Source organism: Amphiprion ocellaris, chromosome 1 (assembly GCF_022539595.1).
Source record: "Amphiprion ocellaris isolate individual 3 ecotype Okinawa chromosome 1, ASM2253959v1, whole genome shotgun sequence".
Lineage (NCBI taxonomy): Eukaryota > Metazoa > Chordata > Actinopteri > Pomacentridae > Amphiprion > Amphiprion ocellaris.
In genome coordinates, this window is record NC_072766.1 from 19,135,477 (window position 1) to 19,149,222 (window position 13,746).

At 40.3% G+C, this 13,746-nt stretch overlaps 1 protein-coding gene across 2 annotated transcripts in view; it reads right to left on the reverse strand.

Annotated features, from left to right (window-relative positions):
* LOC111587585 (ras-specific guanine nucleotide-releasing factor 1-like) overlaps positions 1-13,746 on the reverse strand; it is a 28,518-nt gene that overhangs the window by 10,442 nt on the left and 4,330 nt on the right. For both annotated transcript variants that reach the window (XM_055012125.1, XM_023297600.3), the window contains exons 2-14: positions 11,767-11,873; positions 9,847-9,994; positions 8,948-9,040; positions 7,794-8,047; positions 7,587-7,666; positions 7,017-7,210; positions 5,636-5,745; positions 5,185-5,303; positions 4,544-4,704; positions 4,350-4,413; positions 3,092-3,234; positions 2,635-2,717; positions 1,745-1,993 (exon numbers count right to left, since the gene is read on the reverse strand). In XM_055012125.1, coding sequence (XP_054868100.1) covers positions 1,745-1,993; positions 2,635-2,717; positions 3,092-3,234; positions 4,350-4,413; positions 4,544-4,704; positions 5,185-5,303; positions 5,636-5,745; positions 7,017-7,210; positions 7,587-7,666; positions 7,794-8,047; positions 8,948-9,040; positions 9,847-9,994; positions 11,767-11,873 — 1,805 coding nt within the window. The remainder of the gene's footprint in view (positions 1-1,744; positions 1,994-2,634; positions 2,718-3,091; positions 3,235-4,349; positions 4,414-4,543; positions 4,705-5,184; positions 5,304-5,635; positions 5,746-7,016; positions 7,211-7,586; positions 7,667-7,793; positions 8,048-8,947; positions 9,041-9,846; positions 9,995-11,766; positions 11,874-13,746) is intronic.

Here is a 13,746-nt window from a genome sequence, read left to right on the forward strand (position 1 = left end):
GGGCGAATGGGAAGCCTCCAGCCCTGTATGGCATTAGCTGCAGCCATGTTGTGTCTCCTCGCATAAATTCACAAAACAATAAAGTAAGGAGATGAGAGGCTCAAAGCTTGGAAAGGGGGAGGCTAGGTGGATATTGGACAGGAGAGGGGGGAGAAGAAGGCAAAGGGGAGGCTAAGGGAAAACATGAAGGAAAAAGCAAAGAGAGTGAAAAGAAAACAGAAGTAACGCAGGAAACATGAACGCGAAGAGGAGCAGGAGGTGAGAGAGGAGTACGACAGAGGGGGAGGACAGAGGAGGAGAGGAGAGCAGGGTCTGGGTGCAAAACACCACCATCAATATTTAATACCGTAGAGCCGCTGCAGATGATGGGAGAAAGGGAGAGAGAGAGGGAGGGAGAAGACGGGGAAAGGAGAGGGTGGGGTCCTGCAGCAGAGTAAAGGGTTGCCATGGTGACAGCGCAGCGGAGAGAGGGATGGTCAGACTTGTGGAAAGAAAAATAAAAGTGAGAGAATGGAAAAGGGTAAGGAGAAGAACGAGAGAGAAGAGGAGGGGTTAGGGAGAGGTGGGTGGATGCAGGACCCAATTAACTGTGATGGCGGACAGAAGATGTGCTGGTGTGACCTCTCACTGCCTCCTCTCCAGTCCCTGCTCACCTGGACAGGATATGATAGCATGATGGGCTGCTTATAGACAGTCCACGTGAGAGCAAAGACTAATTCAGACACCGGGGAAGTCCCACCTCTTCACTGCACCATTACAGCACCGTTGCTGCATCCTCAGGAGGAAAATATGTAGAAATCTTAAAACTTTGCTCCTTTTTCAGTTGTCACAAGCTGCAAGGATAGCCCTGGCAGTGAAGTACTTGCTGGCGTAAAATGTAACAAACCACTGTAGTTCTGCTGTCTGAAGCTGCCGACTGAAAAGCTAACTGGGAGTGTGCAGGAATAAGAAAAATAATATGGAAAAATACATGAAAAGGGACTTACTTAGGAACAAAATTACAACTGGTGCTACACACAAGTGTACCAGTAAAAACAAAGAAGTACAACTTTGAACTTCATGTTATCTGCCACACTCTCCTCTCAGAATACTTTAGGTGAGATATGAACAGATCGTCAGTTTTGAGGTGTTGGATGTGATTAGATATCACATATCGAATAATTATGCAGTTTCTTTGACTAAAACAGTTCAGGTTTGGCAACATTTTAGTTGGCTTTGAAAACCAGCTACTTGTCCCATGTTGGCTTAAAAAGTTCATGTCAAAGACTGCTGACTGTGTTCAGACTGGTATTTACACGTCACAGCTAAAGCAATAGTTAAACATTTGGAAAACGTGGGAAATACACTGATTTGCGTTCTTGCTTAGAATAGGATGAGAAGAACAAGACATCTGTCTGGCAAATATGAAGCTACACAGCAGGCAGCTTTAAAGCTTAGCATAAACATTTCAAACTCTCTTTCTGAAGGTAACAAAAACTGCATACAAGCCTCTTATTAAAATAATACAGATTGTTTTTTCAATCCATACCAGGTGTAGTTACTTGCTGAAGTCTTATTAAGTTTGTCAGGCAACCAGGAGAGGCTTAATTTTTACTATTGTATAACCAAAAAACAAAATAACATACTAATTACAGTGAGTCTTAAAGGTGCTAGTAAGTCTATTTTATTCATATCTAACAGACAGATGTGAGAGGGCTATCTATCTCCACATCTGACCGGAGTCACTTGGAATCAATTGACTCACCGTGCAGGGATAGCACTGATGGGCTTCTTGTAGATGGTGATGAGCTTGTCCAGCACCACGTCTGCGCTGGTGAAGACGCGGTAAGAGTGGAGGAAAGTGTTCAGGAAGTCAATGGAGAGGAAGCGCAGGTCGGTCAGCCTCTCCAACAAGCGCTCCACGCTGGCATAGCGGATCTGCAGCACCTTGCAGGAGTTCATCATCTTGCTGAAGCGAATGTCGACGTCATCGCAGTACAAGCTGGTGTCTGACCTGCGTTGGAGTTCAAGTGAGGTAAGGAATGTTAGTCACAAGCGCATCTCCAGTCAGTGCACTTTAGTGGTCATGTGTGGGTCAGAGAATTAGCATTGCTACAGGTGGTTGTTTATATCAGAAGAGTCTCGTCTGATGATTAGAACACAATAACGTCAGAATGATTTGCATAGCTGATAGAGATTTACTAAAACTCGACCTGGAGCAGTCACTCCACTGGTCTCTATAGGCCGTGAACTCCAGCCTGGAAGGGGCTGAATCACTCAGAGCCTCTGGAATATGCAAAGGATTGTTGGTAAGAATTGTGTCAGAGAGCTTTACTCAGGTGGCTTACATTTTCCAGTAGAGGCTGTGTGCATATTCACACAGGGGTTAAGATTTGCTTTTAGGGCTAATGTTAGCACTGGGTTTACATCAGTGTAAGGGGAAAAAGTTGTTGTGACGGTTAAGATCTGAGCTTAGGGGTATATATGTATGTCATCGAGGGTTCTCACAAGGACAGGAGCACAAACGTGTGAGTTTGTGTGCTCTTTGTTCATGAATTTTTCATGCATATGTCATGTATTTATGTAATGACAATGCCAATCTCTGTGTAGGCATGTATAATGCATGTGCACTGCTGCATGGTGTCCGGCTCTCACTTAATCATCTGTGGCACGGTGACTTTACTGTTCTCCTCGAAGGCATTCATCATCAGACCATTGCAGCGAATGTTGTCAATGCACTGTAAGGAAGGGAGAGCAGGGATCTCTGTGAGTGTTAGGATGCAAGAAGGTGAATAAGTTCACAAACCTGAGGTATGTTTTCCATGATTGTTGTCCTGCATTTGACTCTCACATCAACTGACCTACAATTCATGTGCACTAACACAAAGTTTGAATACAGCTGGGACAGCACTGTTTAAAGTTAAATCCACAAAATCCTAAAAAGTAACTTCAGGACTGTTTCTTTTAATATAATATCGAGGTTGAATGTTAGTTATTTGCAGTCTAATTTTATGTCTTACCTCTAACGCACCTATTTACAGCTTAGCCATGATAATCTAAAGTGAAATCAGCTATGATCGAGTCCTGCCTGAATACAACTGGAGATACAGACCTGACTGATGTCGCTGGTCCACGCTGACTTCTCCTGTCGGGATGAAGCCACCAGGATAACGGTGTAAGGCTGGCTGTCTTTGGGCTCCACCATCACCTTAAAGTCCAGGTGCTCTGTGTCCTGGCCGCTCCGCTCCCCTTTAGCTGCAAGGCACAAATTCAACAAACTTTATTTAAACTTATTATATACAATGACAGCATGAAAATGTGGACATCAGCAATCCTCAACTACTATTTAATGTAACTTTGAGAGTTCCATATGCAATGTTCAATCATATTTTGTGATGTGTGTCGTTAGATTTTATTTAATAGAGATTTTAGCATTCATAAACATACGCTGCCAAATCAAGACTGAGTTCTGTATTTGGCAGTGCAGCTGTAATTTTTCAGATGGCCATGCAGATATTCTGCAGCCAGTTTTGAGAGGAACAAAAATACAAATGTACTACTTAAATAATGTCAGTTTCTGTGTTTTCAGCTAAAGAAGACTGATTCTTACCATCATCTATTGCAAAAAGAACTGCCTTCATGCTGTGTGAAAGCCTTCAGAAGATTAAATCCCTATATTCATCCGAAAGCAGCAGCAGATACGTTTTCCATTCCACCTCTTATTTCTCAAGTGAATGGCAAAACCACAGCACTATTATGCACAATAATCCGTTGTGGTTACTTTGATTAAGTCGTGTGCAACCAATATCAGTGAAGCAACAACTGTGACTGTAATTGATTTGGGCAAATTCAATGTCTGTGAATCAAAGAAATTATACTTTAAAAGAAGAAAACACACACAGCTCTAGTCATGTAAATAAAATTGCAAAGTTTCTGCATCCTAAGCCCTCAAAAATAGCTTAGCTGATCAACTCTCTCCCTTTATGACACCCTGATACAACAGTTAATGTGGGAGTGAAGCATAAAAGGTGGAAATGAAGCAAGAACTGAGAGTAAACAACATTTTAAAAAACACAAAAGAGTACAATTTCTTTATAAATTACACATTCAAATTTTGCTTCACCCCAGTTTTCTGGTAAATATCTGTGAAAACTAATATGATGACGAGGGACGCATACTTTGTACAGTTTTGATAATTCGCTGGCAACATGTTTGTTTTCTACCAAATGCCAAATACTTAAATATAGTTTGGCAAATATCTAAAGAGAAAATCACTTGATTTTTCCAGCTAATACACACAGTACACACTCTACAACCTCCATATGTATATATCGTGAAAACATAGGAGTATGTTGCACACAGTTACTTACACTCATCATCTGTGCCCTCTGGCTCCTCCATCAGAGTGCAGTCTATGAGAGACACCACTCCATTCTGTGACAGGGTTAAAGGCCACATACAGCACATCAGCAAGCACATCCCCTCAGGATGCAGTGTTTTACAGCTATATGTTATATGATGATATGATTGGGGGGGAAAACATTTCCAGAGAATCTTCCTGTACCTTAGTGATGTGAAGTTTTCCTCCAGATCCTCTGGTACAGATGATGAGATGTTTGGAAAAGAGGAAACACTGTCGTTCGCCTTCCTTCTTCAGAGACAGAGAGCCCAGTCGGCCTCTTGTGATCTTCCCTTTTTCACTCATTGGCACCTGAATTAGAGAACCTGTGGAGCCATGAAAAAACACATATTAAAGCACATGAAAAACACATGCGGTTCTCTGTTTCATAAATACATCTTATAACTTTCAAAAACCTTGAAAATTACTAACTAAATGACACTCTCACAGCTGTGCCTTCTTCATAGTGTCCACTGATGTGTGCAGGTAGTAGATAAATGTTGACTCCTACTTTAACTGTAAAGTAATGTTAGATTAGTGCAAATAAACATTAAACTTCTAGTAAAATATAAGAGGCATCCATTTGTATGTCAGTAATTAGTGATTTTATTTACATGTGGCATCTTTCATGAAATACATGAAATGTCTTGAATAAATGAATGAGGTTCAGACTTCAGATTGTTTCTTTCCTACAATGTTTAACCTCAGCTGACATTTAAATTTAGCTGTTAACCGAAAGGTCATGAAACGAGCCAGTGACTGTAAAAATAAATGTCTTCTGTTCAGGGTCAGGGTTTATAACTCACCTTGTCTAACAAATGTCTGGCTGGTGTCAAGCAGCACTTCACAGCCCTCCACAATCATCCGCTCGATGGCCAGGTTCTTCCTGATGTTCTCCGTCTCGCTCACCTCGTCATGCATGATTCTGAAAGGACGGCAAATAACCATTAGTTCAGGCACTTCACAGTTAAAGTTGTGTATGCTTTTGTATTTCTTTAGTGGATTTCACCAGCTGTGTAAAACTTTGGTTCATCATCACCTCATGTAAACTGAGAGGACTGACCAGAAAGTTACATGGATCTGACAGAAATCTCTGTGTAGCGTACGTACTACTTGAATGCAGTATCACCACTTTAGTGTCTTCTTTAAATCTCCAGAAAACTGTGACCCAATCTGAGCTTCTTTGTGCTGTATCATACAGTGCAATATACAATAAAATACAATTTCAGCTGTTTGACTGACTGATAGTAGGTCTACCTGGAAAGCTCCTCCAGCTTTGACTTGGCATAGTCCAAACTGTTCCTCTCCACGTGCTCATGGGGAGTGTGAGCCAGCAACTCATGTAACGTCAGGATGTAACGAGGGATCTGAGAGAAGAGAGACGTGTTGTGTTCGCTCATGCTGAAATTAATTTTTGTGTTTAATGCACACTTCAAACTTTGAAAAGTCAAGCAGTGTCAAGCATCTTGACTCTAATGGCCTTGCAGTGGTAATCATTTGGTCCTGAGGACTGTCCAGCCTGAAAGAATGAAAGATTACTTGGGAGTTTATAAAATGTGTTACTTCAGCTATTATCTTGATTCTTTTACTATCCAGAAAGCTAATGATTCACTTTGACCTGAAACTTAACACTTTTAGTGAACCAGCCATGAACCATGTTATGTATTATATAGAGTATCTTACTATTAAGTAATTTCTAGGTACTCTATATGTTAGCAATACAGCTTGCTGTAGATTCCTTTGTGTGCTAATGGTGCAGTCCAATCACAAGTGCAAAACACAGAAATTGAAAATTAGAATAATTACTTCTTTTTTTTCCCCCAAAAGTATAAATTTAAAACAACACCCAAAACCGAAAAAAAAAATAAAAAATAGCCTGAGAGATAATTAAGCATTTGTGAAGTAATCAAAAAATGGACACTGAAAGTTTTAATCTATTTATTTTTTGCCACAAATTAAACAATGAGCTGCATACAGCAGGATTGTTGTGCTTCGGTGCAGCTTTGAAAACACTAGTCCTCATTTGATGTGAGTGTTGTACTGAAGTGCGACTACTGTTGCCACTTCTAGTGGAGACAAATGTAATCTAGTTTGTGAAGTTTATGAAATGCAGACTGGACAAGTTGTTCATTCCAACACATAACATCTAAAGTGACATTTCACAATGGGCTGACTCTTTGAAATGTGAAACTGATCAGAATGAATTTTCAAAATTCCAAGGGCTGTTACTGCTGAATGATTAATCTGATTATGAATACACTGTGCGATTTTGGAAAAAAAAAAAAAAAAATCACAGCCATGAGTTTTTTTGGTACTGTGCAATGGTTTAACTGGTAGAAGTCAGACATGGGAAAATTTAAGAAGTTGCACTTGTTCCCTCAGATCCTTCACAATACAAACATGCTGGGGTTTTGCTACAAGTAAACCAAAGTTACTTTTTTCAGGTAAGTACTTCCCCAAGTTTAATACAATACTGCACAGGAATATATTTTACTACAGTGTCCTCAGAGTACAATACCTTAAGGAAGTTGACTTACAAGTTGAAACTGAGAAACATAGAGATTACAAACCAGATGAAACTGCATGTGGATTATGCAGCACTGGAGCAGTAATCCATGCTGGCATCCTGGAATCGTACCTGAAACATGGGGTAAGTGAGGAAGGTCTCCAGCGTCCTCTCCTCACAGTCAGGTTTGGCCTCGTACTGCTTCAGCAGCTTGTCAAAGTCTCGGTTCTGTTTGCAGTGAGCCAGGATCTGCAGGCTGTACTGGTGGTTCCTCACAAACTCTTGGTAGATGTTCAACATTGGCAGCAAGATGTCAAACAGGTCAGCTGGAAAGACACAAAAAACAAATGAAAGAAAAGTCATGTGACCATGTGCAAATACATACATTAGGAAAAACTAAATTCAGCCCGATTTCTGTTAAATCATTAGATCTTGATTTGTAAAATGAAATAAATTGTACATTCAGTGTTTTCATAATTGTTTACAGTGTGAATTACAGCATGTTGCCACAAACCAAACTGTATTGTATTGAGTTGGTGTCACAAATCTCAGACGTACTGTAAATATCTCCAATATATCCCAGAATGAATTGATTAAATTAGCTGAAATATCATTTGGATGAACTGGTCCTTTAACAAATCCCATTAAAAACAAGACTGCTCTTGAATCACGTGTGTGACTGGTGGTATCTGCGTCTCTTACCGAGCACCAGAGTCGGCCAGCTGGCTATCCTGGCCTTCAGGCCCTGGTAGAAGATCTGGTGGAGGAACATGATGGTCTCACTAATAAAACAAACAAGCAAAGTGGCGCTCATGAGCTGCTGTTTCTCCTTCTCCTGTTCGTAAGTGTTCCACAGCTAACTCTGTGCCGAGTCACACCACTATCACAACCAGTCTGACCACCAGCCACCTGTTGAGGAAGATGCTGCTGACATCGTCGTGGGTGATGGGGGGCTTCTTGGAGCTGGCGGCCATGCGGAGCGGCCGCAGGAAGTTGTTGACCAGGATGTGGAGTTGCTGGACGTATTCGGCCTCGGCCTCCAGCATGCTGAACACCACCTGGTTCCTCTTCCTCATGCTCTCAGCGTGTGGTGAGCGGATGTAGTCCTGGATGATGGTTTTCCACTTCCTGCGGCAAATCCAGCCTCTCAGGAAACTCTGGACCTGTGATAAAAAAATAACAAAAATTAAAAATTTGGCACACAAAGGTTAAGCTGCCTGTGTGTTGAAGTGTGGGTGCTTGAATTAATCCAATGTCATTTTCTCTACAGAAAACGGCGCATGATAGATCAGTGATGCATGATTTTCTTTGGGTATGATAATATACCAATATTATCTGTGCTGGTCAAAATAATTTATTCAGTAATTTCCAACTTGACAATAAGATGAGCTAAAGTTAGCTCTGATTTAGTATCACAGCAAATTATACACACAGTGATGGCAATGCACTATCTGACAAAGTAGCTATGGATAATGTGCAAACTAACCTGTAGGTGACAGGTTATGCAGACATTAGCATTTAATTTGAGTTGTGTTTCTACTGGCCTGAAAAATGTCGGTCTAAGAGTCACTGTTATATTGGGCTCTTAATTATCTGAATGTTGCTTTGGGCTGCCTGTAATGGTTGGAAATAGCTGCCACTGAGAGGGAACCGGATCATTAAAGTTGAAGGCTGGATAACCAAAACAATAAGTTAAAAGATACTAAAACGCCGTGTGGAGCTGAGGGAAACTGTGCTTCCCAAACTTCCCAGCTTTTGATTTTTAGGATCAGACAGAAGAAACCCATGGCTGTAGTGGATGAGGAGCTCCCTGTTATAAATGCAAGTGTGAGCTTCGTTGAATGAATGAAGATTAAAAATAAAACCTGCAGGTGCCAGAGATGGTGTAGCTTTTTAAAACCTGTCTGAGAAACGACGCATATCCCTGATGCTGAAGCAGATCTTTTTAAAATCCTCAATCCTGTTCCCTCTTTGCATTACTTTGTTTTTTGAAAAACAAGAACAGTAATTTGCGCTTTCCCCTGCTTTTGCCACTGTCCGACAACAAAGCAGCCACATCTTACCTTTTTGATCTTTTTGATCTCTGTATCGTCCTCACTGGGGGGCACCTCTGGATTTGACTGGATCTTCTCATTGTCCTTCAGTAGTCCAGCAATCTGAAAAGAACCAACTCAATGAACTAAAATGAATACAACACACTGTATACAATCATAATCCTATTCCTGATCTTGGTCACTTCATGTTCTTTCAATCCACTGCATGCTTTTTTATGATTGTTAATGTTATTCAAATGTTCTAAATTGCTTTTTTGAAAAAAAACTTTGTGATCGTCCATTAGCTGGTTGAAAGAATTCATACATGCAGAAACGGTACCAGCCACATCAAAATGTCACTTATTGTATTTTATTCAAGTCTGTTGCATTTATTCCTGTTATGCACGACATCTGAATAAGAAAATAATGGACTGAAATTAGACAAAGCAACCCAAAATCCATGACTAGTATGCACTGCAGCCATGAAAAGTGAGACAGTAGATTATCTGGTGCAGACTGCAGTATCATGTACAACACAAGCTGATTCATGCATATTGAAAACATTCAATTCAATTGAAGCTGGCCATTAGCACATTAAAGAGAGGTGCATTTGATCTAGTTTAGACTGAATAATTAGGATACAAAGCACTCAGCAGTATTGCTGAGTCTCTAATAGAGACATCCTGGGGCCACCGCGAGCTGCGACTCTCACCGTGAACTAACAGCATTATGATTTGGAATCTGGGGCGTGACCTTTGTCCTGTGACCATTTTCTGTCTTTATCCTCTAAGCCTGAATACTTTTATTTTCATTGTTCCTCTCTCCATCTCCGCTGTGTACAATAGAATAGAACCAAACACGCATTCACACACACACACACACACACACACACACAGGTATTACTAGCATGAAATTTCAAGGCGAGTTACCTCTGATTTTAGCCGCTCTATCTCGATTTCCCCATCCTCTATCTGTTGTCGAAGTTGCTTGGCAACCGTTTTCTCCGTCTCCACTATTTGGAGTAGATGAAGATACTTCTGCATGAGGGTCTCATGCTCTGTAGCCAGGTTCCTGTAACTATACAGACACACATGCACAGACATTGTAAGGGCCTAATTAACGGATGTTTCATGGACTCTCCATATATTTATCAAAGCAAAAGCAGACCTCTGATCAGCATATGTTTGAACCACAGACCTTACGTCCACACAGAGTGCAGTGCGCTTACGTAACCAATTCTTTAAATACTTGGAAGCTCAGCGCACCGCGTGTAAAACCTGCTTCTGCATGAGCAATAATTCTGTCCATTACTCAGTTCAACACTTTATGTGAAAGCCATGTAAGGCTTAAAATCAGCACATTTGATTCCTTCCAGCTCGTGTAACACCTCAAAATCTAGTTGTATCAAAGAAATGTTCAGAAGGGGTTTTAGTTTACGCTGAATCTACAACACAGATTGTTAACTTTAAAAAGAAAATGAGTAGTAAAAAGTGGTTTAAAGCATTCAGACATCAGGAAGTTCTAAAAAAAAAGTACCATGAAGATATGTAAATACACGTCTGCATTGCCATGCTGTGCATTACAATATTACAGGCCAACGTAGCACAGTAAGTGCTGCTGCCTCTACTGAGCGCTAATCAATTTAATCTTCAATGAACCCAATCAAATGACCTTTTGCCGTACAAATGCACACCACTGACATTTAGAGCGACAGCATCGCTTGGCTTCCATGACCCCCTTTTGCTCCTGAATCTTAAAGGGGGCATTTTGCTCATTATACATGTGAAGACTAATAATCGATGATCAATATTAATAACAACCATTTTTAAACATTTATTTATATAATACTTTTTCATTTGTGCCCGAAAAAGTGCATGAAGGAGAGGTTACTGATTGAGAGAATGCAGTACTCTATCGTATCAAGTTTGCTCATATTCAAAATAATCGTCAGTCCCAAGGACACACATTAAGCTAAGTTTCTATCTGAAATTTCAGATTAATTGAACTCTGACCTCAGATTCTGACCTACACTGTGTGTGTCTGATTGGTTCCCTGGAAGGATCTTGGAGTTATAACTGCAATAATTTGTTTGTAACTCATATCTAATTTTAGCAGAATTTGAATTGAAGTCTGAAACATGCAAGCATCATACAGGACATGTTAGCATCCTAGTTAGCTGGTTGGTGCTGCTCTTCGTCGTGCACACTAAATTGCACAAACCACTCATCCTTTGTAAGTAAAATAGACTTAATCAGACTGTGTTTCAGTCATACCAGTAGTGGGATTCCAGGGATAGCAATGCAGAATTGTCTAATATATTTGCAGTAAAAAAAAATATACATTACTATTTATGACAGTATACTTCAGCTGGACTTGTTTGTGTTTTATTGACGACAGCAGTTAGCTCCAGGTAACTGCAGTACAAACGATTCTAGCCTCACAAAGCCACAAGCACTGCTACCGAGTCTTGTTGAGATTCTAATCACTGTGCTTTTTATTTTCTAATGTTTAGCTTGGGACGTCTTCTAATTGACCATTTCATGCTCTCAAGTTGAAACCCTGTATTTTCAGTTCTGATGATAAATTATAAGCTGAAAAATTATATTCTACTCTGTAGTTTAGTTTCCTTTTTCAGCCCAAGAGGTTCCAACACCCCTTTCAATTTCATTTCATGAGTTCCTCAAAAACTGTAGCCGTAAGAAGGCTTTCACATGACCCCTGTAAGTTGTCTGTCATCGATTGATTAAATTCATTGATACTGTGCACGTACCGACACTTCCCAAGCAGATCCTGGCCCTCACAACAGCTGATTGTGTGTATGTAGCTGAGAGGTCATGTGTGAGCGGTACCTGGCCTGTGTGATGGCAGCCACCCACTCGTCGCAGTCCTTGACGTCCTCTGTGCGCAGCTCCAAAGCCTTCTGGTTGTCATGATTGAAAGTGACAGTGAAGTAATACTAGAAAACACAAGGATATAGAGTGAGAGGCACAAGTGTTTGTACAGCATATAATGAGATGATCAGAATGTATTAAAAGTGGAAGCAAGAAGAAAGAGCCTCACACTATGATCATAACCGACTAATTATTTGTTAAACCCACATTTGGTTGAAATTGAAGTTCTATGTATACATGGACATGTGGCTGAATGAGAGGGAGAGAGATCCTCAGGGGAAAGTCTTGAGAGATTCATTATAAAGCCTCTGTGCATTCTGTCTGTAACCTGGCAACTCACCTCTGAATCGGCTGAAGCCTGTCAACTGACGCCATGTTTTTATTTCGTTTAGTTTTGCTTTGTTCTGGTGATTTGGCTGCGTTTTAGAGACACAGACACCTGTGAGTCCTCGGCCCTTTCTGCTCTAGCACCAATTATCTCCGCTGACCTTACAGCCTTAAACGTTCAGTTATGGCAATTATGACAAATTTGTGTGGAATTGTTTTCTTATAGGTTTATGAGATAAAAATCCTTCAAATCACCAAAGTGGTGGTCACTGCACTGTTAGTGCAGGCAGCCTGTTTGTAGTAGAAACGCACCAAATTATATAACACTGATGCATTGTAAATAGACCCCCACAAATCCAATATATTGGATTTTTTTATCCCTCCCAAATGCCAAGAGCAAATCATTTGTGAAGGGGAGTAATGTTCCATATTTCCTGATGAGCAGCAGAACGGGTCTTTGTCAATAATGTGCTTCCCATCTCTCACATCCTGTGAGCTGGTGTGTCAAGCCTTTTAGGCGGCTATATTTAACTCCACGTCACTACATTTTTGCCACAGATACAGTATCTGTTGGTAAGTGAGACAGCATATCTAGTAGTAAGTCGCTGTTTAAAATCTGTGAACAGTAACATTTAAATTTTAGCTGGACTTGAAAAAAAAGGAAAAACGATTACACTCACACTATGTAATGATAATGATGAATGCAACTTCCACTTAATACACCTCAGAATCCTTTTATCTCCTCTAAAACATTTCTGATTTCAATTAATCAAATTAGCCTTTTAAAAGCCCTTTATTTTTGCTTTTTTATTGCCTAAAACCCATTAATGTAACACATGCCTATAGCGGGGAGGTGTGCAGGATCCCTAACAATGAGGAGGCAAAACACAACAGTTATGTGCACTGACAAATATTTATTGCATAACCTGAACTACTTTCAGTAAGCTAAAAGTGTAACTGGTCTAAATTAAACTTAATTAAATAAGGAAAAAATGAATTAACACTCCCATTGACACTCCACACATTTCAAATGTGTGGAGCCCACATGTTCTGGTATTGTGCCTTTTTTCTGGGTGCAGATTATTTCTGTTCCTTTATCTGGCCACAGTCAGGCTGTTTATATATATATATATATATATACAAAAAAGGTTTGTTGCGTAACCTACATTTCATGATTATACTATAAATTCAGTCCAGTGATCACATATGGAGACTGGTGATATATTATTGCAAATGTATTCATCTAAATGAAATAAATAAAGCAGGAAAATAACAAGAATAAAACATGCAGTCAACACCACCACCGCCGCCGCCACCACCTGAGACGACCCACCGCCCATTTCTCATATGCCCATATTTGCTGTACTTGCTAAATGGAGCACAATGCCAAGGCATGTTGTTGCACATTTTGTTGGCCCCTTCAAATGCACTTTTTCAGATGCAAATAGGGGTTGCCATAGTAACTGTGGGCTTAAACGTAGCTCGCCTTCTAAATGGGGAATAAGAACATTTAAAAAGTAGAACACTCCAAAGAATACAATGAGAACGGAGAGATAGACGGAGGGAGAGAAAGATCTTTTGCCTTTTTGAGGAGTGAGGGCTATAAAAAGT